The sequence below is a fragment of the Alligator mississippiensis genome, chromosome 3 (genome assembly GCF_030867095.1).
Source record: "Alligator mississippiensis isolate rAllMis1 chromosome 3, rAllMis1, whole genome shotgun sequence".
In the NCBI taxonomy this organism is placed as follows: domain Eukaryota; kingdom Metazoa; phylum Chordata; order Crocodylia; family Alligatoridae; genus Alligator; species Alligator mississippiensis.
In genome coordinates this window covers 222,311,790-222,338,970 of record NC_081826.1, presented here as the reverse complement: position 1 = coordinate 222,338,970, position 27,181 = coordinate 222,311,790, and the positions used below count along the sequence as shown (strand labels likewise).

The window sequence follows — 27,181 nt, the reverse complement described above, 5'->3', positions numbered from 1 at the left end:
AAAAGAATTTAATGTAAACATTTTATTAACCAGCAGACTTTTAAACTTTTTTTTATTGTTGTTGGTGTTAAACACCTAAATTTAACCCATCTCCTTTAACTAGGGCCTAGCACCAGGTCAGGGCCTAGAAGAAGTTGTGTTTACATTATGTAAAAAGTATATCAGTAAAAATGTCAGTAAAAAAGTATGATAGTAACAAGTTTGTAGATAGTAAAAAAAAATTATTAGGTTGGCAGCCGTGTTGAGAATCATCCATTTAAATAGAGGGAGTTTTGGGAGACAAGTGTACAATCAGGAGACTTTGCACTGTGGATTCTGATTAGAATTTGTTCTTGACTTAATTTTAATGTTCTAGTTTTACCAGTGTGAGCACAACTCTTTAGCAGCTGTTCTTTTTTTATTCATAAACATGGAGTTAACTTATCTGTTCTTTTAGTTATGTGGCTGTCATACTGTTAGTGTCTGCATATCCTATAATGTCTCTCTCTTGCTTCCCACCCTTTTTGTAGGAGATAAAGTTAATGTGATTTATGTGTATAGGCTGGTGTTTTTTGTTTTTTATTCTCCAGGTAAGAGGGGGAAAAGCAGAAGGAAAGTTAAGCCAGACGTTTCTGTATGTAGTTCTGAAAACAGTTAATTCCAGAGTCAGTTTTGTCTCTTGTTAGAGTAAATATTGTAATCTAGATCTAGTTAGAAAGAAACAGTTTCAGAAGTAATCTTGTCTCTACACTATATAACTGAAGGATTCTTCTAGTTCTTTTCTGACAACAGCAATCAGAGACATTCAGCTGAAAGGCAGCATATTTGACTGTAGGATGGAGAGTCTGTCACGTTGTCCTACAATAACCTTTCTATTTAATAGCTGGTAATCTGGTATCATGGTAGGTAAATGAAAATAATTGTTAAAAAGGGAGGTTTGTCCCAGGTAAAGGTGAGATTTAGAGAAAGGTAGTTGGGACCAGGTAACCAACCAATATTCTTTACTCCTGTATAACTTTGGATCGGGAGAGAGAGGAGCTTTGATAAGTAAGGATACACAAAGTTAAGGTACATGCCACCCCCATGTAGGGTGGATGGGAGAGGGCTGACTGCATGTTAGCCAAAGCTGAGTCAGGAAGTCCAGAAAATGTGACTAAACTGCTGCCTGTGATATGCACATACAACAGCAGAGGGCACCAGACTGTGAGAAGGAATTTTTCATATCCTGATGGTTTATTGATGAGAGGGAGGGGAGGGTTGTCTGAGAGGCTGGCAGAGCAAGTTTTGTTATATAAGGTAGAGAAAGAGGCTGACACCATTAACCTTCAAGTGACTGTAACCAATGTGTAATAAAACTCTTCATGAATTGCCTACCTCTCCTATTGAACACAACTCATAAATATTACATGACCAAATAGCATGACCACTATTCCCACTCCACTGTACAAAATATATAGTACGGGATGGGGGAGGGCTGCTTAGGTACCACACAGTATCCTCTCTGTATAGTGAGCCAAAGTAGCATCTCAAGTACAAACATATGTGTTAGCCTCAGTTGCCTATGTGGTCAGCAACACCCATGCAACAAATTTAGAGTTCAAAGCAAAAAAATATGAAAAAATGTAGGAAATTAGTACCATGCCTAGGAAGCTCAGGTAATGCAGAGTTAAGGTCTTTGTCTGGTGATATCTCAATTCAGTAAAATTCACTCCTGTGAGAACTAGAAATCCAGGAAATATGCAGGCACACACCTTAAATCTGTATCCAACATAGTCTCACTCCGTGGTTGCAGAGAGTGCATGCTGTTGCATACAGCATGTGACTGCTGTAGGACAAAATGCAATGCTGCCTTTCTGTTAATAGAAATTTATTTTTAAATTTAACAGCAGTAAACAGGAACTATCTACTCTTGATGTACACTCAAATACTGGGCCTTCACAAAAACAACCCTCTTCCTTGCCATGCACCGAGTTTTCTGACCCCTTCACAGTCCTCCTTACTTATCATAACACCCAATCACCCTGATCATATCCTACTGTTGCCAGTATCTGAGAGACTCCTGGGCAATTGCTGCTTATACATCCTGAAATCAGGCACACTGGATGGAATTCTAAAGGTATGTACACCCCTTTTCACTTTGATGCATATGAAGGTGCAGGGACAAGGGCTTTGATCCCACCAGAGGGTCAGGGCCCACCCATATTTTCTCAGACAAAAATCTCGACTCCAAGTTGCTTCACATGGAAATAATTCTCAGTGGTCATTACCAGCTCTAGGGAAGCAGAGATGAGGTTGCACAGGCATGTGCTTTAATTCTATTTCCATTTTTAAAAAGTGAGAATTTTGCTGAATTTGACCTTCTGGAATGATGTGTTACCACCAGGTAGCCTTAACTTCGTCTTCTATGATTACATTCGTAGTTAATTTTGTCAGTAAACTTGTAAAGTCACCTGCCCAAAAGCTGTTCAGTAGGCGCTCTCCTTGTAGGATCCCTTGGGCTTGTCCTGTTGCCTCTCTCTTCTGGGCTTGTCCTGTTACCCTATGCCTAACTGTGATGCTTTCCTTTTTCTCCTAATCCAGTCATCATGCATCAGGAAGATACGTTTGTTTAATAAAAATCTACCTACATATTCTCTTCCAATTAACTATATGATGATCTCTTCAAAAAAGACCTCATGCACATTTTCTCCTCTAAAAAGCAATTTTGTAAATTTTTGGTTCTAGGTTTTTCCATATTAATCAATCTGTATAAGATTTACCGAACAGTGTTGAAAGATGGGATTTTTGTTTGTTTTGTTTCATTTTTTCAGTGCTCAGCTGTTTAATCAACCTAAGATATGAAAATTGATCTGGCCTCTTTCTTATCACCAGCGATACTCTGCAGGCCAAAAACTGCATTGATTTCTATTAGTGCCATTGCATTCTCCGAATTGCATGCCTTCATTTGGCCCTGTGCAGTCCTTTTCCTTTCGGGGTGGTGGGGGTTGCAAAATTGCTCCTCAGGGCAGAATTTGAAGATAACCATACTGCATTGATAGCCTTGTTATTGAAGCTTACTATTTAACCTAGGTCAGAAAATGATTAAGCTAAATTTCCTAGAGCTATTTTGAGTCTGCATGACTGAAATAAATTAAAAGTAGTTTTAAACAAGTCATTGCAGTGGTCTGTTGAGTAAGAAGCTGTCTTTACCCAGTCTGTTGGTAGAAAAGAATCCCATTGTAAATTTATGCCCAAGTTAGGTATGGAATTTTCAGCAAACCTGTCTATTTTCCTTTCCATTTCAGTTGCCTCAAAGACTTCTAAATGACTCCATAATCACTAATGTTGTGATGTCTACATCTTCAGTTGTAAAATTCTTTTCACTTCAATTCCAAGGCCCATTCTTCTCCTCTGGTGGTCCATATAGCTACAGAAGGGCCTCTGTTGTGTAAATTTATTCATAGAAAGCCCCTGCATACCAAATGATAAGATGACTTTTATTATCACAAAAATGCTGCCTTTGCTTAAAAAACCCCAAGGGCTCTGGCAGCTGATCATGTTTAACACTTCAGTTAGTCTTGCCTTTTCTATGATTTCTGTATTTTCATTTTGAATAGGTTGGAGATGCTATCCAGTCATTCCAGACTAGCTTATGATAAATCCAAAGTTCGGACAAGGTAATCTCTTTTGAAAAATGTAGTTTATTTAGCTAGTGTTTGTCCACTGTTTTTGTTTTGTTTTGTTTTGTTTTTTACCTCCTCTGACATAACTTGGGGAAAAGTTTCTTTTCATCCAATGTGAAAGAGAGATTCACACACCATTCTAAGTAGTTAAGGACAGCTTTAGATTTCTTAGGGTGTGTGTAGACGAAATGGGGGCCCTAAATTGAAACAGTGCATTTTTAAAAACAGTGCTTCGATTTAGGGCCCTTTACCTGCCTCTCCGGTGGTGGGGAGGGGAGGATGAGCTGCCGGCTAGCAGAGCTGTCCCTGGGCTGCAGGGGTGGCTGGTCCTTCTCTCCGTGGCAGTGGCGCCCCCACCCCCAGGCAACACCCGTCCACAGGCACCCAGCTCAGGCGGTCCCAGGGGGCACCACAGCCACAGAGAGAAGCACCAGGTCCCTGCACAGGCAGGCAAGTGTTGGCGGTAGGGGGAAGATCAGTCTTGCCACTTTTTCCTTGGGTGGAGTCTGCCCTCCTGGGCTGCTGCCAGGCTGCTTGCAGGGCTTCCTGCAGAGCCCCTGAGCTGCACAGAGCCTGGTGCTTCGTTCCACAGCTGTAGGGCAGCAAACTAAAACTCCTTGGAGGAGTTTAGTTTGCTGTGCCCCAAGTCATTTAAAGCATGTTACACCACTGAATTTGCTGCAGCGGCTGGAATTACTGCACAATATGCCGCCAACACGTGCAAACACCAACGCTGTTAAAGTGGTACAAAAGCATTTAACCTGCTCTAAAGTGTTGTGCACATATGCCCCTTGTTTCATCTACACACAGCCTTAGATAGCTACCTACAAAAGCCACAGCAGAGGACTTGTGATTATTACAACAATAGCAATATTTCAGTGGCCCCTAAAGCAACCAAGATCATAGCCCCCTTGTGCTGACCTCTGTACAAACGCACAGCAGAGACCAGCTAATCTGAAGATGTTACTTTCCAAATGATTAGGAAAGAAAGTTACTTCCATTTTACAACTGGAAAACTGAGGCCTCAAGGTAGTAAATAATTTGCTTGGGAAATATGTGGCAGTGTAGCAGACCAGGAATTTGACGCAGACCTCTTGAGCCCCTGGCCTCTTAACTGCAAGATCATCCTTCTTTCCTAATATGTTAAAATGTGTGTTGCTAAATCAGTCATTCTTAAGTTGCTTCATAAAGTTGGTTTTAAGTGCATTTACAAGTAAACAAAGGACATAGGATAACAAACACGGGGCTTTTCTCACTTTGCTTTGAAGTATACCTATTTCCATTTAGCCAGACTTCAGTGACCATATGCTAGTTGGTTATAGCATCTTTTTTGCAGACTCCTTCCCTCTCCCAAGCACTATGTATGTGTGTGTGAGCGATAGCATGCATGTGATAAGCCTCTCATCACCTCTGAGGGGGTGAGAATTTAGTTATGAATTCTGCTGTCACATAGAGTTAAGTGGGCATCTAGGCTTGGGGGAATGCTTTTAGATGTTTTGCAGAGGTTGCACTTTAGCTTTTATACCCTGACGGTAAATTTTCCACCAATGCTTAGTTTTTTTTAAGTCTGTTTATTATACTATATATCAAATTATAGGAAAGATGTTCCTTTACTGTACAGCAATGTTTGACTGGGGATTTCACCAGTTATGAAATTAGACTTCCCCTTAATTTGAATCTACAACATATACTCTGTATGGCCAGTCTGGAGTTACAGTACAAGATGAACCTTCTTGTAGCTATTGCCATACTATAGAAAATTATGTGTATATGCCTTTAAGATGGTGTTATGACCTGTAGTACAAAGCCTAAAAGGGAACAAAAAGTACTTCATTAAACATCTGTTACTGTTGCTTCTTTCAGGATCCTGTTGGACTGTGTACTTAGAATGGAGGAGAGAACAAAGTAGAATAACTAGATGCTTTAATTTAAACCAGTAACTCTCAACCAGGGTGCTGTGGTACCCTGGGGTGCCTTGAGATCCTTTCAAGGGTGCAGCAAGATGCTGCTCAGTGTTAACACTGTTTGGTATACAAACAAAATTCACAGATTGCCAGAGATTTCAAATACAGTAAAATCCCTGTTATCTGGGATTTTACTAACTGGAATACTCCATTAACTGGAATTTCAGTGGCGGGACGCACATGGTACCATGCCCTGCCGCTTTCCTGCCTGCTGCGCCGCTTTCTTCCCTGGCTATGTGCGTGCCCCTCCCCACTGCTGCAGCAGCCTGTGGCCAGTCTGCCTTGGAGTTTGCAGGGAGTGGCGCATGTCCAGACATGGACATGGGGGCAGGTTAGAGCCGGGAGCTCCAGGCCCCTGGGCAGTGGCTCCAGCCCCGTGGGCCTGTGCAGCGTGGCTGGGTTCAGTGCCTGTTGCAGGGAGCGGGGCTGGGCTCTCCCAACTGCCTCCCTGGCAGGGTTCGCAGCTCCTAGTGCCTGGGGGAGGGCTGCAGCTAGAGCTGCCGGTGTGCAGCTGGGACCTGCCTGCCCTAGGAGCGATTCCCGCAGCCCCTCCCACTCCACCTAGGGTCAGAGCCAGGAGCCCCATGCCCGGGACAGCAGCTCCAGCCACCCACACGCAGCTGCTGCGCCCCCCTGCTCCCGGAAACCCCTGTGCCTCAGGTAACTGGCACTTTTAGCTTACCAGCACCCCCCATTCCCCACTTTGCGGGTAACAGGGATTTTACTGTAGAAATTCATAGTGTTAAAAACATTTTGCCCTGTTGTGGTCTTTCATTGCAACAGAAGAATAGTTGTATTATCTGTCTTCAATCAAAAAATGAGTGAAAATGAAGAGCTCAGCATTTTCTGAGGGTGCCTCAAATATGAAAAGCTTGAGAACTGCTGGTGTAAACACACTAAAGGAGTCCTGTTTTTCTTTCTTTAAATATTTAAACACTTCCAGGATAGGCCAATCCAATTGTAGATGTCACAGAACTAATTTCAAGTAGCGTTTAGTGTTGAAAGGTTCAATATAGGTTTAAAAAAATGTAACATTTCATTTGGGGCCTGTAGCAAGTCACCTGAGGCCTATTCTGCTTGTCAGTCACTGCAGTGAAATATTAAGAGTAAGTAGTTGCACTCAGTGTTGCCTTTTCTTCTTGCTGTGTTTTGTCTCACACTCTTAGTCTCTCATACTCAGGCAGCAAGTTGTAACAAGTAAAACTCCACCCTTTCTAAAGACTTGAAGATGTAAGGGAATAAAATGCCTAAGCTGCAACTGCTGGCAAGTAAATCCTGGGTTTCTTTTAAGGTGCTACTTTCCAGACAGTTGCTCTTATGCAGTTCAGAAAGGGGTGGAATCGTTTTCACATAACTGAGTTGTGATTTGTTGAGTTCACAGACTTTTTCCCTTAAAATCCCAACCCTCTCTCTCTTGCTTGCTCTCTTTTCTGTTTTTTTTTTATGAGAAGTTAACTCGCTGCTTCTCAGAGCACATCAGCTGTAATCTGGACTCCAGTGAGTTCATACTCTTGACACCATGGGCTCGGAAGCTGATGAATGCAAGGAAGGTATGTTTTTCACTATTTTCAAAGACCTTGATTTTAAAAAAGAAACCCCCCAAAAACAGTGCAGCTAGCATGTTGAGAGCTGTTTTTTTGGAAGCAAAACAAAGCTGAATAGGAGTTTGTGTTCATATTAACATTCAGCTGTTCAAAGCGGAGGGAAAAACGCTTTGGCAGAGTCATTTTAAAGACAGCATTTCAGATTTTGCTGGAAATGAAACAACCAAAGTCTTGATACCAGGGTTCCCAGTTTGTGTAATGGTAACTACGGTACACAAAGAATTGGTAAATGGAAAAAATAGTGTATATTAAAACACTAACAGTAGTAGTTTTGAAAGGGGAAGGTTTTTAAAATTGGAAATGCTGTACTTTTTAATGAAAGAGGAAGTTGTGTGGGGGAGAAGTGAAAGATCATTATTTTGGGAATGAGCTTATTGCTGCCGACTTCCTTTTCAATATGAGTACGTACTTTTCTGGTGTGTGTTTTTAAAGTGTGTGAGGAGTGAGCTTGAAATGAATGTTGCCAGTGCTAAAGGGTTTCATTTACTCCTTGCAGCCTGGAACGTGTGGGGGCTGGAAATGGTCCAACAAAAACACAACTATTCACCAGTGTTGATTTTTAGGGGTTTTGTTTTGTGCAAGTTAAGGGGCAGGGAGGATGGCGGGCAAGAAGGGGGGGATTTCCTGAAACTTTGTATGTTTACAAAAGACTGTTTATATAGAAGGGGGGAAAAGTCAATACTGGGGTAAGAAGTTGGATTTCTTTTGAAAAGAACTGAGGTTTCATGATGTTTGTAAGTAGTTTCTAGAGAGAGAGAGATCCAGCATGTTTCAAAAGAAAATAGCTTAACAATAAGAAAGTTTTTCATTCAGTGAAAACAGTCAGAAGGCTTGTTAGAATATCCTGGAGGCTTTCCCATTTATTGTCCCACAAATGCCACTGCTTTCACGTTAAAATTCTATCGGCCTAATTCTGCTGCTTTACTTCAGTCCTATTTTTCTGGAGGACGAGTGAAATATTCTTCTCTTTCATACTAGGTAAATTAAATATTATGATACAGGGAACAATATAATCTACTCGGTCTTTAATTAATAAACTGGATAAGCTGGTGATTTATAATGTTAAGGTGTATAGATGCTCCGTTTCCCATTTACCCAAATGAACAAGTAACTAAAAAGCTCAGCGTTTTTTCTTTTGTTTTTTTTCTCAAAATCCTCAAGGATTTATTGCAGGAATTATTATATTGAGAAGCAGCACTGGAAAAAATGTTTTCCTGCAGCAACTGTTGTGAAAGGGGAGAATGTACATTCCTATGGCAACATGCACGTTCCAGCCCAGTTGTACAGTAGCCCAGAAAGCAGTATGCATGCCATGGCATGAAACATTCTTCGGCTGACATGCAGGAAGCATCAGACAACTTTGTAAAAGGGGTTTCACATGAAGTGTAAGTTCATTTTTGTAAAGCAAAGTTCCTAGCATTCTGGGTGATTTAGATTCTTAAAATTCTTCCTGAAAATGTTTTCTCTTGAAATAACTAGTGATGCTAAGGTCTTGTGTTGACAAATGTGCATGGAAGGGGGAATTTTGAGGCAAAACAAGGCATTGTCTTATGATCCAATTCGTTTAATTGAGAAAATACTGAATTTTGTTGTTTGATTTGAGTAAATTGAGTACAGAATAGAAAAAATTACCCATTATAGAAAAAGTCAGTTTGGACATCACTGAACAAATTTGTTGGTCTTTGGAAACACCACTAATACATTGAAATTTTAAATTGAGACGACATGGTTTTACTGTACAAAATGATTTCTAATCAGTCTGCATGGATTTTTGTGTGAATATAATTCTTTGCTTATTGTAAAGAGTTTTCAGTCATGATCTAAAAATACAAGTTGAAACAAGGAAATGCTTACATATAGTCAGTCTATAAAATAAATATTGTAGTGGAACCATAGCTATGTTAGCTACCTGATCCAGTGTTAAACTGCAAGGTTTTTTAGGTCCGCAGTATAATGGGAAGGCCAGAACTTAATCAAGACCCCACTGAACATAACTGAGGTCCCCAAAGTCTTAAGAGTTGTGTTCTTTTTGCAGAATTGTTGCATTCAGATTGGATTGGATAGCAGTGCCAGTAGGTTCCTGTTTCATTAGAAGTAGTGATCTGGGGGGTTTCTGCATAAAGGAAATTGAAACTTGACAAAATAAAAATAGAAACAAGCATGGGTTTTAATAGGATAATTAACCACTGGAATAATTTACTGAAGGAAGTGGTGGATTTTTCCTGATGTGAAGTCTTTTAAATCCAAGACTATATACCTTTCTAAAAAAAGGTTCAACCACCAGTTACCCAGCATTATTCAGAGATTGCCCTGGTAAAATGCCCTTCAAAGGGTCAGTGTAGATGAGCTCCTTTTTGTCTTTTCATGATATCCTAGATTTAAAGATAAGAAAAGCTATGTGCTAGCAAACCTGTTTTTTTGCAAGAGACTAAAAGTTACGGAAAGAAAACAAATGTTTCTCTTCTATATTGCTATTTGTAAAGGGAAGCACAGGGAGGCAGAATGGTTACCGTGGTATGCAAGTAGGGACCTACTCATAGCAATTTTGTGATTTTTGAGGAAACTGAGAAAAACAGCGGGTTTTGTGAATACCATGAGAAATGACAGTTTCTGTGATTTTTGCATGGAATCTCCAGAAAAAATAAAACACTGGCTACCCAGTGGGAGCCAGCAGCCACTGTGGCCTAGCCTCTCAGTCCACCAAGGGGAGGGGGAAGCTTCTGTCATAAAGGGGAGCAGCCAAGATGGCAGCTGTCCCCTCCTCCCTCACTGCTGATTGGCCTAAAGGGCTGCTTTTCATGCAGTCCCACCTCTCTCCTCCAATTAGCAGCAAGGGGCAGGGCTACTGGCACTGATCGGTTGGGGAGGGGAGGCTCACTGTGATTTGCCCACAAAAATGGTGGCCAGCAGCGCGATCAGCCCACAAAATTGCCTGTCTGCCACCTCAATTTGGGTAGGCGAGCTTCCACTGGTTAGCTGAAAAACTTGTATCATGGTTCTCAAAGTTCTGGGACTGGCAGAGGGAATTTAGCGAGATACTGAGGGAGTGGTGAAATAAGCCTTCCAGAGCTAATGCTAGTGCCACATAAAGGGAGGTCAGCCTGAATGAAAGAGAAGGGTTTGGGGCACAGAGAGGCAGCTGAATTTCTGCACTGTGTTTCTGCCAAGTATTTGATATTGAAGCGAACAGTGCTATGTTTTTGGATTGCTTTACAGAAAAGAATTGACATATATGGGGATTGTTGGGATTTTAAATAGATTGAATAGCATCAATACGGACACAAATCTGGGTTTGACTTTATATAAAGTAACTATATGTGTTGCAGTGGTGACTCATACAACACCAGTTCAGTTTGAAATTGAGAATTCCCAAGGATTTTTCTTTTAGATTAATTATACTATTCAGAATGATCATAAATGCAGTCTTGGGGACTGCATCTGATCTCACTTATGCCAGTGTAAAACAAGAGTAAAGCTAGCATGAAAAAGATTCCTTATTGGTATATTTTACTAGTTGTTGAATAAATGAAAGCCGTTTGTATGTAGTTACTCTTCTGTGGCTTTACAGCTTTCTATCATTATTTACCACATGGTCCAGATTAGAGTATTAAAGTGTTCAATGGTTCCTTTAAGTACCATTTATAACAACCTTTGTATTGATCCTTAAGTCACAATGCCATGGCTTTTTAGTCTGTTAAAGTTGTTTCATGTATTTTATACCATAATGCATTAAGTTTACAATCTAATAAATAACTCCTGTATACCTCCCCCCACCATGAAACTCCTATATATAGATGCATCATGGTAAAATTAAGAAATATATCGCATAATGTTCTATTTTTTGTCACCTAATTCTGTTTTCCATATTAGATGTCCCACTTGAGGAAGGCTGTAGATGTTATAAAATCATTGCTCTTATGGCTATTTAACTTTATTATTTTCAGTGATTTGATACCAAATGTTTTTCACATTGTCAGATTTACAAAAAATAATGCATTAAGGATTCATCTAAATTCATTTATATAGATTTTACAGTTACCACAGTACAAATGATTTTTTCTACAATACTTCTTCCTGAAAGAAAACACTGATTTATATAACACTTCAGAATATTTTTGCTGAGGCATTCATTCTCAAAATTAAGTTGAGATGAACCATATTGCTTCTGAAGTGGACTGGAATATTTGGTATGAAAGAGAGATTGTAGTACAAGACCTCATGCACTGTTCAGTAGGCTATACAGGGAAAATATTTCAGAATTAGTGAGAGCCCTACTGTACACTTATCACATTCATTCCTAAATTGTGCATTTCATCAGGGTGAAATCTTTGCATTCCTAAAAGTGCTCAGAGCTTTAAGTAGATACGGTTAGGGTTTCTTAAATCCAAGTAAGATTACTGAGGAATGAGCTCACCTGTTTTGTTCCTTTTAGGACGCAGGAAAGACCAAATTAGCTGCTCTGGCTGCTGTATATGGGGGCTGTGAAGCCACCAAGCATTCTCTATTCTCAGAGGTAAATAGTTGCCCCTCTTTAGGGTTTACTGATACTATTTTTACGTTCTGCAGTTCTCATTTTCCTAGGCAGGCAGCTGAACTTTTTGGAATCGTCTCCAGGTCCTCTGGCATCCTAGCACTGGAATGGAATGTTCCTCCTTTAACTTGTCAACTGGGAAACCATTTTGAAGGGGCTACTCGTGGGCTCTCCCAAGCTGTTTGCTGCATTCCCAAATATTGTTCAGGGAGAATAATGTGAAAGATTGTGTCCCTTTGCTCAAAACCAAATTGGCCTTTGCCCTGAGCTCTTCTCTAAAGCGAGAGAAGAAGTAGAAAATATTTAAGTGTTTGGAAATGTTTTGGAGATTTTTGGATTAGAAATGATGGGAGGATGACAGTCTGATCTGTGGCAGCGCTTGAGATCTCAACATTTATTTTTGTTCTGTTCTGTTTTTGAAGCAAAATGACCTCTACACGGTTCTGCAAGAACATAATTGTGTCAGTGTCTATTTCTGCACCAAAGTCTGAATTTTGATGTGAAGAGCAGGTAGTTTAGTGATTGGGCTGTGGCTTGGGAAATTGCAAGACCCTGATTTGAACTTGTACTCTAGAGAAAAGTTTTGCATTTATTTTTCCTTTAAATCAGGCAGAGACCTCATACAGACATCCAGTTTCTCCTGGAACAGTCACTTCTCTTCCAGGAGGAACCATGAGTATACAGAAGTTCCTTGCTTTTTCTCCCAAAAATGGCTGCTCCAGGAGAAAAATAACTTGGGAACAACTGGGATTAAATCACTTCCAGGAGAGTTTCTCCTCTGAGGGCAAATGTCTGTACATGCTGACAACACAAACTGACCATGGGCTGTCTGGGTTAGCCAATCAGGACTGCCCTATGCACTGCTGCCATCTGTTGCCAGCTAAATTAAGGGAGCCTGCCATACTATGGGGTGTGCACAGGACACCCTCCTGGCTACACACTGTCAGCACTGCAAGGTTTCTGCTCTTTAGGGCCTCAGCACTCAAATATTTGTATGCATGGCTCTGGGTAAGTTTTTCTACCATGAGAACAAACCAAAGAGAATTCACCAGGTTTTGAATATGTGTAAACAGCCAGAGTAAGGACCTGAACCCAGTTTTCCTTAATCCCATATTCCAGGTTCTAGTGCAGGGGTGAGCAACATGGTGGACCTGGCCAGCGGCCGGACTCCACTTGCCAGTAGCCCCTGCCCATGTTGCTACAGCTGGTTTCCATGGAGATCCCAGGAGCAGTGGGGCCATGACAACATGGGGCCAGGGTTTTCATGGAGATGGGCCCAAGCAACGCTGGCAGGGCGGGGAATTGCTTCAGTGCCAGGATTTTGTGGCAGTGACAGCGTGGTCCAGAGCTGGGGCAGAGCTGAGATCTGTTACCTAGACACCTTTCCCCAAGGCACGTAGGCAGCAGATCACAGCTCTGTCTTGGCTCCAGCTAGTGCTGCTTGGGCTGGTCTCCTTGGAAACCTTGTCCCTGTGTTGTCATGGTGCTGCCGCTCCTGAGGTTTCCATGGAAACCAGCTGCAGCAACATCCAGTTCTGGGCACTGCACTTTTAAGAAGGATGTGGCTTGCCTTGAGAAGGTTCAGAGGAGGGCCACCCACTTGGTTGGAGGGCAACAGGGCAGGCCCTATGAGGAGAGGCTGAGGGACTTGAACCTGTTCAGCCTCAGCAAGTGGAGGCTGAGGTGGAATTTGGTGACTGCCTACAAACTTGTTAGGGGAGATCAGCAGCAAATAGGAAGGGTCCTGTTCCCCCCAGCTGCACCTGGGGTGACGAGGAACAATGGCCAGAAGCTGCTGGAGAATAGGTTCAGGTTAGAGATTAGGAGGCACTGTTTCACTGTCAGGGTTGCTAGGATCTGGAACCAACTTCCTAGGGAAGTGGTCCTCGCTCCTACCTTGGGTAAATTCAGAAAGAGGTTGGACGAACACCTGTCTGGGGTCGTGTGATCCCAGCGTGTGCTCCTGCAAGTGGCAGGAGGTCAGACTAGATGATCTGTTCAGGTCCCTTCTGACCCCAAACTACTATGAAACGTGGGGAGGGGCTGCTGGGGGGTGGAGTGTGCTGTGAGCTGGATCTGGCCTGCAGGCTGGACTTGTCCCACCCCTGTTCTTGTGTATGACATTTCCTCTTCCTTTCTTCTTCCAATAGCACCAGTTAAGCTTCTTCAAAACCTATTGTTTTTGCAAAATGTAAAAGAGCATATTTTGGCAAAATCTCATTCTGCTAAATACATTCTGGCCATTCTGATTAGGAGTAGGGAAGGCCTCTGGTCTCAGAGACTGTGTTGGTGATTGTTTAGGCTTCCTAATTGCTGCCTGTGAGTCGTACGGTCAAATCTCCACTTTTCATTCTGCAGGGGAACAGAGTGAAGACATGGTGATAAGTTTATTAATTAGATATCACATATGTAGTTCCATAAACTTGTATACATTTTAGAAAAAAAAAATTCGCATCTATCCTTGAGTGTGTTACAGTCCAAGCTAAATACGATATGATACACTAATTCAGAAAAGACAAGGTTACACATAAAAGTAAAACTAGAAGATAAATGTTTCTGAAGTTGGGTATAAAATGTGAGAAATGGTTATTAATAAGGGGTCAATGTAAGACAGTGAGTTTAGGGACATAACTTGGAATAGAAAGTGCAAGACAGTGGTAGGGGAAATTTGAGAGAATATTAATAAGGAAGATACTGTGGGGAAGTCAGTGTTGATAACATCAGATCTAAGCGATAGGAAAACATTAGGCTCATGAAGGCAAGGTAGAGCAAATATTTGATATGGTACAATGCCGAAAACTGGTGAAAGGATTTGAGAGCAGGGATGTGATAAGAACTCTTCATGCGTCTAGAAGTAATGCCAATTTAATTCCCACAGATACTTTCACTCTCCATTAGGAGAGTGACTCACCTGAGGATCAAGGTTAATAAACTACATAAAGCTGGTAATTCCCTTCCTCAAGAATCATTATCTCATCTCAGAGAATCGGGTAAAGAGTAGTTAATTTTTATTTTATTTTTTCCTTGCCGTGTTTTATGCACTAGGCTAATGTTCTCTATGAATGAATTAGCTGCATTAAAGCTGATATATCTGATTTTCCAGGAACTGCCTTTACTGGAAGGCTAAAGGATATACTGTCTTGAATCAGTGCTTTTAACTGTTTTCTATTCCTACAATGTAATACTGAGCAGCTTTCAGCTGCAGAACACTTTGCAAAAATCAGGCTTCACACAGCTAACTCCATGACTGAAGTAAGGTCCTCATTTTGCAATTGAAATAAATGAGGCAGAGAGGGTCTATTTCAGTTACTGACAAGTCTATATATTTTTCTTAATTTGCTAAATGGCAAAAACTCTATAATTACTCGCAAAGTTTGGTTATAAACCTTGGACTTGATTTGCCACTTTGTTAAAATTTTATACCAGTATAACTCCAAGAACTTAATTCCTTTTATATTAATGTAAATGTATATAACACAGTGGTGAATTAGATTCAGTACCTGCATTTGACACTTAAAAAAAAAAAAAAAAAATGAAGAAAATCTTATGCCCCAATCAGAATTAATGTATTTTTGAAAGTTTATTAGGGAATGTTTTCTCAGATCTAAAAAGGATGCCTCTTCTCCAGTTATTTTGCCAAGCATTTTATACAGCTTCACCTGTAATTCATTGTAGTGCTGAAATTACTGTTTAGAGTTTCCAATCAAAAGCATCAATGGGGGCAACCTTTTTGACTTATCACAAATTAGCCCTGCATCTTCCCCAAGCACCAGTCTGATTTCTTTCCTCTGTTCAATCTGCTGCTCTAGTTTGCGGTCCCTACTCTGTATTCCCTGCTCAAGTCTCTCCCTTTCTGCTTCCTGCCTCACAGTCCCTGCCTTATCTGCTTCTCTTCCTTCTGCTTCCTTCCCTATCTGCTGCTGTGTTACCTGTCTCCTTCCTGATATGCTGTGGATTAGAGGAGCACTAGTTAAGATTTTTTTTTTGGGCGGGGGGAGGGGGGGGGCTGATAGCATTGGCCATTTATTAACAAGTCATAACAGCGAATACTGATCCGATTTGCTGATATGCAAGTGCTGGTAAACATCGTATCCTCTATTTCCTGCTGTGCCCCCTAGTGAGTTTGTAGACAGTCACAGGATCACCTTAATGGTTAGCTTTACTTACTGTGATGTCTAGGGAAATCAAAACCAGCTGGTCTAATAGTAGGATTTGTAATAATAATTTCTGTATTAGGGGGTGAATTGAGCCACTTGCATCTAGGTATCTTGGATGTTAAATGAATTTTGCTCAAGTTAGATTGCTGTTCTCCAAGTGAGATGTCTAGATTTTTATCTCAGACATCATGGGTTTAAAAGATCTTTGAGTGTAGACAGCTGCTGGTTATTTTTAATTTTAGTGTATACTATAATTGTGGCATTTTTTTCTTTCTAATGGGGGAGGATGTATGTTACTAAGAATAGGTAGCTGCTGGTTATTTTTTATTTTAGTCCCTAATTTAATTAAGGATTTTTGTTTTCTTCCTAATGGGGGACAATGTATGTAACTAAGAATAGGGAGCCATTGAGTGGGGGGTGGATTGGATTGTTCCTGTAATGATTCGCATTGCTTGGTTGAGATCCGTAATTTGATTATTTGATTTGATGGAATAGATTAATGAATAGAGGGTGCATCTACATGTCATTAAGGTGCCGTGATAAACTCTAGCACTTAGGCTCAGTTAGTTTCACCACCATAAGATAGTACTGTCCTTGACAGTGCTCCCTTACAGCAATAAAAATTAGTTTGCTACAGTCTAATAGCATTGCATATGTGGACTGTGATGCTTTACACCGCAGCAAATTAGTCTATTGTGCAGTTAAGGGTATATGTAGGTACACCCAGGGATAGACCATTCAGACAGCTCAATCCACTGTAAACTACACATCAGAAACCAATCTTTAATAGGGACTTAAATTCAGAGTATGGGAGACTTGTGGAAGGTAAACTTAGGAGGGTTCTCTTCTTGAATAATAGTCTTAATTCTGAGAGAAGGCTTTTTTTGTGATATATTTCATTGGACCAGCTGTATAGTTGGGAGAATTGTTGGCCAAACTTTTGGGCATCAAATGCCCTTCCTCAGGTTGCAGGGTTGTAGGTTGTAGCTGTGTTTGGTCTAAGGACATACGCAGGTAAGGTTCTTTGGGTAGATGTAAGAAGTGCTGCAGTACAAAAAGAAAATCCCCACAAATCGCACATCATTAGTTATGACGTACCATCCTTCCCTGGAATCTATATGGAAAATCCTCAAACAATTGCAACCCATACTAGAAGGAGACCCAGTTCTTAAAGAGATCTTTCCAGAACCACCCATCCTAGCCTTTTAAACAAGCACCAAACCTTGCCAAACTCATCATCAGAAGCAAACCTCTTATGACCCAAACCACACCAAATGGATCCAGACCATGCAGGGACAAGATATGTAAAACTTACCAACACGTCTTCACCAGGCCCACAATATCGACACCCCACAACAGAGCCATCATCATTCCTGGATCTTATACCAGCACCTTCAGAAATGTAATGTATCTTATCCAGTGCACCAGATGCTCTAATAGAAAATATGTAGGAGAAACCAAACATCAATTGCATACCAGAATGAATGCACACCAAAAATCCATCAAAGACAAAAATATCCAATTACCTGTGGGTGCACAATTCTCACAAGACAACCACTCTTTCTGATCTCTCAGTTCTAATCCTCAAAGGGAACTTGCAAAACACCTTTCGTAGACAAGCCTATGACCTTCACTTCATAAATCTATGGGATGCAAACATTGGATTTATGACACATTACAATGTGCCTGACATCTAACACACCAGGTAACCTGCCTTCAACTGACCACTGGCATTTCTTCACACTTTTCCCTGCCTTCACCCCCTTCCTTCCTATCTCTATCCTTAGTCTTCCATACTTGAAGTAATTTGCATCTTCATGACTTCTTGTTTACTTTAGCCTCTTTTCTGCCCTGGAGAACTCATAACAGCTGCAGTCTCCCTGTGCCTGAAAATGGGTGTTTGTGCCGGAAAGCTTGCAAAGAACTTTTTTTCAACTATTTAGTTGGTCTAATAAAAGATATATCACATCTACCCAAAGAACCTTTCCTTCCTCAGATTGTTAATTTCCAAATGTAAAAATTGGCAATGCTAATAGCTTCTCCTGATTGATTACTTTTCTATGAAGTAGACTGGGGCAGTGTAGGTAGAATATGAGATTAGGATTCTAGCAATCTTGTAGGATTCTTATATAAAGGCTTAGGGTCATCTTATTATTGGGTAAATACTGTTATGTCAAATCTGTCTTTGGGCAGTGGCAATTATTTTATTTTTTCCTCTTTTCTAATTATATAATATCCAGAGCCTTCATAGTCCATTGTGGCAACAAGCACATTTTAAAAGCACATTTCGAGTTTCATCTCAAAGTGACTTTTTAGTCTATGTGTAAACTCTTCAGAAAAAAAAAGGAGGTGCTGGCTTTAGTAACCAGCATGCCTTAGAAAAACTTAAGTAAGTACAGAATTTATAGACCAAACTTGAATTGTATGCCTGCAGTGTGAAAAAATTGGGTTAGTTTTGCATGCTTGTCTTTATAAAGCAGCTTCCTTTCTTCTCTTACCATATATCAGTCCCACTGGAGGAAGTGGGAGGATAAAATATATTCAAGCCTAATTCGTAAAGGTCTAAAGGCTAGTTGCTTGTCCCTAGATACATTGCTCATTTGTTCACATTTGCTGTTTTATGAATGACTGATCTGAGACTAAGCGTATTACAAAGTCATTTATCTACAAAACAATAGCACTTGTTGCCACATGCGGTTGCATAGGAAATGTCAGAGCTTGCTATGACTAACTGTTTTCCATTATAAAAATAGAAGTGAAGTTTTAGATTAACTGTATCCATTCAACAGATAGCTGATACCAAGTTGTATTATTAAAAGATTTGGTTATAGCTTTAGGCATTCCATTTCTCCTTTGCCTGTGGATGTTGGCAATATTTTAATAAGTTCCTTAGGAGGGGGTGTGTGTGTGTGTGTGTGTGTGTGTGTGTGTGTGTGTGTGTGTGTGTGCGCGCGCAGGGCTTTGCAGTTTGAGTCTCTTGTTGTGGGTGTATCTTAATGCTGCTGTTGAACACAACATAGTGATTACAACTGATACAAACTGGCCTGCTAGCAGCTTGGTTTCTGTTAACATGAATGTAGTAGAATAAACACAGGCACCACCTTTTAAAGTTAAATTTAGCTAAATACAGTATTATAATGTGCATTCTGGGTGGGGAAAAAAGAAACAGGCAGTTCTGTCAAGCTTATTCACTCAGACATATATCCTATGTTGGACACTCTTCCTGCCGAGTATGTGGTGGGGTTGATTAGTTTCTGGAGTTTGACTGGCTTACCAGGAATATGAAGGTCTTCATGCTGCCACCAGTACTGCCAAATTAAAAACACTATGATTAACCCTTTTCTGGATGTCAGAGAGTCTAAGGCCCAATAGAACTTAGATTCACAGATTGAAGCCAGGGAAGAGTGGTGAAAAAGTTGTGTGGGTAAATGAGTCTTGGGATTACTTATTGCCCCTGGTTTACAATCAGTGCCTTGTTGTATGCACCACAGCATTTTTAGATCGGCCAGGTCTCTTTGACAGAATCATTAGTTACAGTTAAGGAGGAAAGTATGCTCATTTTCATACCATAGAGAAATTGGAGCTTATATAGGCAGTCCAGTTGAACTTGCTAGCAGTTCACAAAATGTGGGCATGTTGCAGTGAGTCAGAAAGTGACTCCTCAAATGAATGAAATGGCAATTGAGACTTGTGGTTGGAAGTGTTTGTTAAAGGTATCTAAAATAAAAGGTGCTTAAAGATGCAGATCTCTAGTGAGATTTCAAAAACACCAAGGTGACTAATAGATGGTTACCAAATCTGGTCCATAGTTCTTAATCCTAAACTGGTTACACTTCACTATATCAAACAGTTAATAAACAAAACAGAATAAACAACAACAGGTCAGACTCGATGATCTATTGAGGTCCCTTCCAACCCTAACAACTATGAAACCCTGCCCTATGATATGTCTTCCTAATGGCTGTAGAACTGAATAAATGTCTTAAAATTTAAACATTCGTGTCAATTGTGTGTCCCCCATTATGGTCACTTTCATACTATTCCAGCAAACAAATTAATTGGATTGAGAAACATCAACTCAACTGAATATTGAAGTAAAAAGTAATGAATAAGTAACCGACTATTGGGACTGGCAACTGTATTTTAAGATTTTTCACCTAGTCAAGGAAGGAAAGCTACTGTTACAGATACATCCATTAAAAACGTATTTAAATTTTAAATGTTTGCAGGAAGATGCAGACCAAGATTTTATTTCAGAAAAGTATTGGTAAAAAATGTCAAGAACTGAATAATTTTAGAAACCAGTACTGATCCTGGACAGCTTGTAAGCAGGAATAGCTAACACATTTTGAATAAATTATTCATTATGAATTTTTTGTTTGGCTCTCAGTTGACAAGATTGATGCCTAGTAAGTTTTGAATCCTTCAGAATGAGACAGTGATACAGTAAAGGTGCTCTAAATCTCTTGATACTAGGTTTAAACTAAATTTGTGTTGTAATAAACAACATCATGATCAGTCAAAGAACTGGCAAGCTGCTTTTCTTTAGACACTGCAAAAATGTCATTTAACTCATTTGAAATTTATATCAGTAGGGTGTATTGTCATTGGTGGAGGAGGGCTTGACCTTTTCCATTGTAAAGTGATTTCTTCCCATGTCTCCTTTTCCACCATAGCCCTTTATAATCTCAGATTGAAGCAGCCTTCTTTGGCCAAATCCCTGCTTCATGCTTGATCATAAATAAGGTATACCAATGAAAAGTAAAGTGGCTAGGCCTGTGATCTCTGTAGCACTCAACATCCACTTAAACTTGCACAGTAAATGACTCGGTTTCTTAAACAATAAAATATAATTGCTTACTCAGGGTATGGATGCAATTTTCAGATAGTAAATGTGTGTGTAAAGGTTAAAAGTAATGGGATATTTTACTCTTATTATTATATATCATTTATTATTATGATTCTGGAACCAAATAAAACTGTTTCTTGACATAAAGGGAAGCTACAGAGTTGTACAAAAGCTATTTAACAACAAGATCTAATTTCACAGATGATCAGATCACTAAAAATATTTTGGATTTACTTTCCTCTCATACCTGTTTGGTATCTCCAGTAAATCCACACAGAATTATGCTAGCATAAATAAGAGCAGAGTCCAATCCTGAAGACCTTCTTTTTGTTTTTTTAAGCAAAAGCAATAATCAGTGGTGTTTTTTTAATGTTAATAGGAGGGTTAGGACAGAGAATGCAATTTAATTGGGAAATTTTTTAACGCAAACGTTTTCAGAGGTTTGGTTTTTTGTTTTTTTTTTAGTCCAGTGTTTTGGGGGGGGGGGGAGGTATATATATTTTTGGACAATTTAACAGCCGTCTTGATTGTTTTCGAATCAGAAGGGCCTGGGAATAAAACAAGCCAGAGGGAAACAAGAGCCAATGAAAAAGTTGTGCAAGGAGTAATGAAATGAGTGTATTTGGGTAGGAGGATTTTGGCAGACATGTTTTGTATTGATGGCAGGGAGTGAGGGAATAGGGGAGAGGAAATACTTGCAGACATTGATTGCGTGACTGGGAGGTTGAACAGTAGCAATGCCAAGTCAGAACACACACAGTGAAAAGGGCATGGCATACAGCAGCTTGAACTCTTTATGGATTGGGTGAGGACTTTTCAGGGGGGGTTTCTTGAAGGAAGAATGAAAGAAGTGATACTGATAGAAATATGTAGGTGTACAGATTGCCATGGGCAAATGAATAGAGCTTGAAATAGAACCGATGTTAGATGTCTTCAAAGTCACTTTAAGAGCAAATTTTTTTAATCGTATCTATTTTCTAGTCATTTTGATGTCATTTTTTACTCTTTGCCTGCTGTCCTCACAGACATTTTGGCATATTCTGCTGCCCCTTTCTTGACATCATCTTCAAATGTCTCTTCTATGTTTTGACTGCCAAGCTATTAATCTGTTCTTGCAACAATACTTTCTCTGTGTTATGCTTTACTCTCACTTTTGTATCTGCTGTCATCAAGCAATTCAAATTACAGCAAGCATTTGCTTTTTCTTCTTTCTCCACGGTCCTTCTGTCCCATAATATTTAGCTTTTGCATGGCCTCTGCCCTTTTTCTTTGGTTCACATTTCTCCTCACATTTGAGGCTCTTCATAACTGTGTGCCTCCATCCCTGCCCTAGTCTTTTAGTTTCCCTTGCTCCCTACATTTTTGCTCAAGCTTCCCTCATATCATCTTTTCTGTCTCCTGTACCCTTACCTAGTCCTCTGTTTTGCCCATGATGTTCCATGGTGAAGACTATTAATATACATAAAGTATCACCACCTCCAAAAGAAGTCATTCAGCAATTATTTGATAACCTATTTGACTGTAATGGGAAAGGTGTACTTGGAGTAAATACTGTCTTATTTGCTTCTTGCTTTTTTCAGGGATCCCACTGTTGTGCTGCTGTTTACTAGATATGGGGTTGAGACTGGATAAATGATGAATATCTGGGCTGTGTTTGTTTTGTAGAAATAAACAAAGATGCATACATTTCCAACAGAACATTTTTTCTCTCGCACTAGTGTGACTGACACCTGTGCGGGCTTCTGCTAAACACATATTTGTGTACACGGATCTAGGGAAGAGAAGAACCTGTCAGCTGCCTAGATGAAGGAATGGCAGATAATGGAAGATAATGGAAAGATATCTTTCATTCCAAATGAAAGATAATGGAATGGGAAACATCTGAAATGTATGGGAATCCATGTTAATGCTGCAGCATCTGTCACTGCATTCATGTTAGGGAAACAAATGGTGGCTAAGGAGTGAAATTCCAGGTTAAATTAGGCACCCTATTTATTCTATGTGATTGTCAACTTCTCTAGTCTTAAAATTCACAAAACATTTTTCTAATGTGGGTCTGCAGCATCAGTAGTCATAGGCAGAGAGGAAACATTACAATTATTGCAACCTATTTTTTTTTTGTCAAGGTTGCACTGTGTTTGAAGGAACCATGCTTCTAGGAGAAATGGGCATATTTTTAAGAAGGCTTTTTGTATCTCTTAACTAGCTATAGCATGTACAGTATGATACAAGGGATGTGTGTGAAAAGCACAGGCATGTAAAACCAGAATAACTTGTTCGCGTGGCCGTTTCTCAAAGACCATGAAAACTTTACAGATGGAATGGCATCCCTTTTTTTTATCAGGAACAGCATCCTTTACTGCTGTCCCCACTGTATACTCTTGTCCACACACTTCTTTTTGGTATAATATAGTGGAGCAGCTGATTCTTCCTAGGTTTTGTTCAGACTTGCTTGTTCCACCTAGGAAATGACTTGCCTTGGCTGCTGGCAGATCTTAGACTTTTGAACTGAAGCTGTGAATTGGAGAAGAAACACCCCTGTATTGCCCACTGCACTTTTTCTATGCAGTCCTGAAAAAGGGGGGTGCGGGGCAGGAGATGAGGAGGGCTATATTACCCTCACTGTAGTTCTGATGACTTTCTCTCTACCTATCCCCTGCCTATCTCATTTTTGTAAATTATACTTCACTTGAGTCCATTCTTACAAGGACCAATCGCCTTTTGGGAAAAGAAGAGATTCCTGCCACTGCCCCTTCCTAAGAGTTTGTGATGGGAAATAAGCAAGCTTGTTTAAAGATAGTTTGCCGGGGATGTCCCATTTTTTTAATATTTTTACAGCAGAATTGGATGTATTTTTTAAAGAGATGCTGTTATTCATTGATTCTCAATCAGGCTATTGGGGTGGGGTATTCTGGGGTGCCATGGGGTCTTTTGAAGGGTACCCCAGGCAGTGAGAGGAGATAAACAGCTAAGGGCAGACTCAGGCTCTCGCTAGCCGCCTGCTCCCTCCGCTCCCATTGCCTGGCCCTTGTGCAATTAGATATAGCCATCCATCATCTTGACAGATGAAAGGAAACGTGACAAAAAAGTCAGTCAGTCAGTGGTGCTTGGCAGTGGTGTTGGAGAAGAGCCCCGTGCACGAGTGACAAGCCTTTCCACAGTGGCTATAGGTCTGCTCGGGAGATGGAGGTTGATGCATACTCTGCTTCCTGGCTTGCCTGCGGGCCTCAGCTTAGGCTTTCTGATGGTTCTCCACAGTGACTGCACCAGCTTTGACCCAGCTTCTTCAGACTGAGTAGTTGTGGGCAAGGTTCTCCCAGTTGTCACTGGGAATGCTGAATTTCTTGAGACCTAGCTTGACCTTGTCGCTGTATCGGAGCTTTGGCCTTCTACTGAGTCGCGGGCAGTTCTTGAGTTGGCCATAAAGCCCAGCCTTTAACAGATGACCTTGAGCATGCATTCCACATGTCCTACCTAGCAAAGCTTGTGAGCGTCCAGCATAGGCTGTAAGCTGGTCCTCTCAAGTATCTCGTTGTTGGTGATCAATTGGTCCCAAGTGACTTCAAGGATTTTTCTAAGACAGCAAAGGTGGAAGCTGTTCAATCCCCACTCCTGCTTGCAGTATGGGACCCAGTTTTCACAGCCATAAAGGAGGGTACTGAGGACACAAGCCTGATAGATGGACAGCTTTGTGTTCAGGGTTAGCAGCTTGTTGTTCTAGACACATGAGGCAAGTTTGCCAAAGATGATAAAAGCTTTGCCAGTTCTTGCACCAAGTTCTCTATCAAGACTAAGTGAGCTGGTAAGAGTTGAACAGAAATAGCAGAAGTGATCTACGCTGTCCAGAACTTCATTATTGATGTAGATTTTAGGTGGGTTGTTGATGCCCTGCAATATGACAGCTGTTTTCTTGATACCGATTTGCCATGCCAAAGTTGGTGCATTCATCAGAGAACTTGTTCATCATGATTTGCAATTCATCAGGTGAGTTGAAAATGAATGCGGCATTATCCGCGAAGAGCAGATCCCGAATAGTGAGCTGGGTGACATGCCTTTTGCTCTGAAATAGTCTGATGTAAACTAAATCAGTAAATTAAATCACAAAAAGGAAGCTTATAAGTGGAAACTTGGACAAACAACTAGGGAGAAGTATAAGAGTATTGTTCAGGCATGCAGGAATGAAGTCGGGAAAGCCAAGATGCAATTGGAGTTGCAGCTAGCAAGGGCTGTGAAGGGTAACAAGAAGCGTTTCTGTAAGTATGTTGGTAGCAAGAGGAGGATCAGGGAAAGTGTGGGTCCCTTACTGAGTGGGGGAGGCAACCTTGTGACAGAGGATGCAGAAAAGACTAAAATGCTCAATGCCTTTGTGTCTAGTGGGTTATGGAATAGAGAAAATCCCACACAATTTACTGATTCGTTTTGATGCACTGGCTGGGGGAGTAGTTAACTGATTGCACGATTTCACAATGATTACACACTTAAAATAAAATTGTGTTGTATAAATTAAAACTCTTTGCTACGTATATAACACTGCTTAGCTTTAAGAAACACCACAAACATTAAAAACACAATAATTACATATATCAGAAACAATGCTCCGAATGCACTTCCTTCCCAAACAATACTATAAGAATTAGTGTTACAAAAACAACTACAATTACAACTAAAAGTTGAATTTGAATCAGTACTATTATTTTCATAATATACTTACAATCCTAGAATTCCAAGAAGCCAAATACCAAAATATGGTTTCATTCCTCAGTAGTACGATTCAATGGGTTGGCCTCAGTAGTACGGTTCAATGAAATGGGCTCAGCAATACAATTCAATAGGCTGGCCTCAGCAGTGATAGGACTAAGTCCCCTTCCTTCAGTCCTTTTCAGGTGCTCCGCGGCTTCAGCGTGAACTAAGAGATTCGTGTTCACGGAGAGGGTAGTTTCAGGTGATCAGTCTGAACCGGGCTATACTTGCGATTTTTCCTTCATTGTTTTACAAGTATAGTCACCTCCAAATTGGGACAGCAAGTTACCGTTTTTATTGAGCGAGTTGCCGTCAGCGGGCTCCTCCTACTCAATATATGGTTGCTCCCAAATTTGGGCTCGGATCTTACTCAACAGATTCTTTTACCTCTGTTGAACATTTTAAATTACCTTTGGGAAACTTCCATATCACTGCAAATGCCCTTTTCTTACCAACCTGGTCAAAAGGCCTCAGGGTTTGATCTCTTGGAATTCAGGATATTTGCTCTCTTTGTAAAAGATTTCTAAAAGATGAAATTTAAATTAAGACTTTAAGCGAAATCAGGATCTTTTGCACGTAGTCCCAAAACAATGAACTAGATAAGGAGATAAATCTTATCTTCTTCCTGAAACTGGCTAATGGGCAACCTTTACAAACATTCAAACTATTTCATTCAATATGACAGCCTTCTTTGCCTCAGTCTTCATAAGCAAGGTCAGCTCCCAGTTAACACTATGGCACCAGACAGCACAGTTTGGGAAGGAGGTGAGCAGCCTTCAATGGTGAAAGAACAGGTTAGGGACTAATTAGAAAAGCTGGATGTGTACAAGTCCATGGGGCCAGATGGGATGCACCCAAGGACATTGAGAGAGTTGGCTGATGTGATTGCAGAGCCAATGGCCAGCATCTTTGAAAACTCATGGCGATCAGGAGAGGTCCCAGATGATTGGAAAAGGGTAAACATGGTGTCCATATTTAAGAAAGGGAAAAAGGAGGATCCAGGGAACTACAGGCCAGTCAGCCTCACCTCAGTCCCTGCAAAATTCATGGAAAATTATCCTCAAGAAATTCATTTCTAAGCACTTGGAGGGATTAGGAACAGTCAGCATGGATTCACCAGGATCAAGTCATGCCTGACCAACCTGATTGCATTCTATGATGAGAGGACTGGCTCTGTGGATACGGGGAGACCAGTGGATGTGGTGTACCTTGATTTTAGCAGGGTTTTTGATGCAGTCTCCCACAATATCTTCACAGGCAAGCTAAGGAAGGATAGGCTGGACGAATGAACTGCAGGTGGATAGAAAACTGGCTGGAGTATCGGGCTCGGAGAGTAGTAATCAATGGTTCAATATCTAGTTGGTAGCTGGTATCAAGCAGGGTGCCCCAGGGGTCAGTCCTGGGGATGGTTTTGTTCAATGTCTTCATCAGCAACCTGGAAGATGGCATATAGTGCACCCTCAGCAAGTTTACAGATGACATCAAGGTGTGGGGAGTAGTAGATATGCTGGAGGGTAGAGTTAGGATTCAGAGTGACCTAGACAAATTGGAGGATTCAGCCAAAAGGAATCTTATGAGGTTAAACAAGGACAAGTGCAAAGTCCTGCACTTAGGAAGGAACAATCCCATGCACCAGTACAGGCTGGGGGGAGACTGGCTGGGCAGCAGCTCTGCAGAAAAAGACCTGGGGGTTCC

General features: G+C 40.7%; 1 protein-coding gene across 3 annotated transcripts in view; it reads left to right on the top strand.

Moving 5' to 3' along the window:
- Positions 1-27,181, top strand: part of TNFAIP8 (TNF alpha induced protein 8) — a 97,195-nt gene that overhangs the window by 58,986 nt on the left and 11,028 nt on the right. The window contains exons 1-2 of one of the 3 annotated variants that reach the window (XM_019478173.2): positions 6,846-7,155; positions 8,371-8,594. The exons of 1 other annotated variant lie outside the window; for it this stretch is intronic. In XM_019478173.2, coding sequence (XP_019333718.1) covers positions 8,588-8,594 — 7 coding nt within the window. In that variant the 5' untranslated portion in view covers positions 6,846-7,155; positions 8,371-8,587. Of the gene's footprint in view, positions 1-6,845; positions 7,156-8,370; positions 8,595-27,181 lie in introns of those variants that run through there. One more of the 3 variants, XM_014608791.3, reaches the window with a different exon arrangement.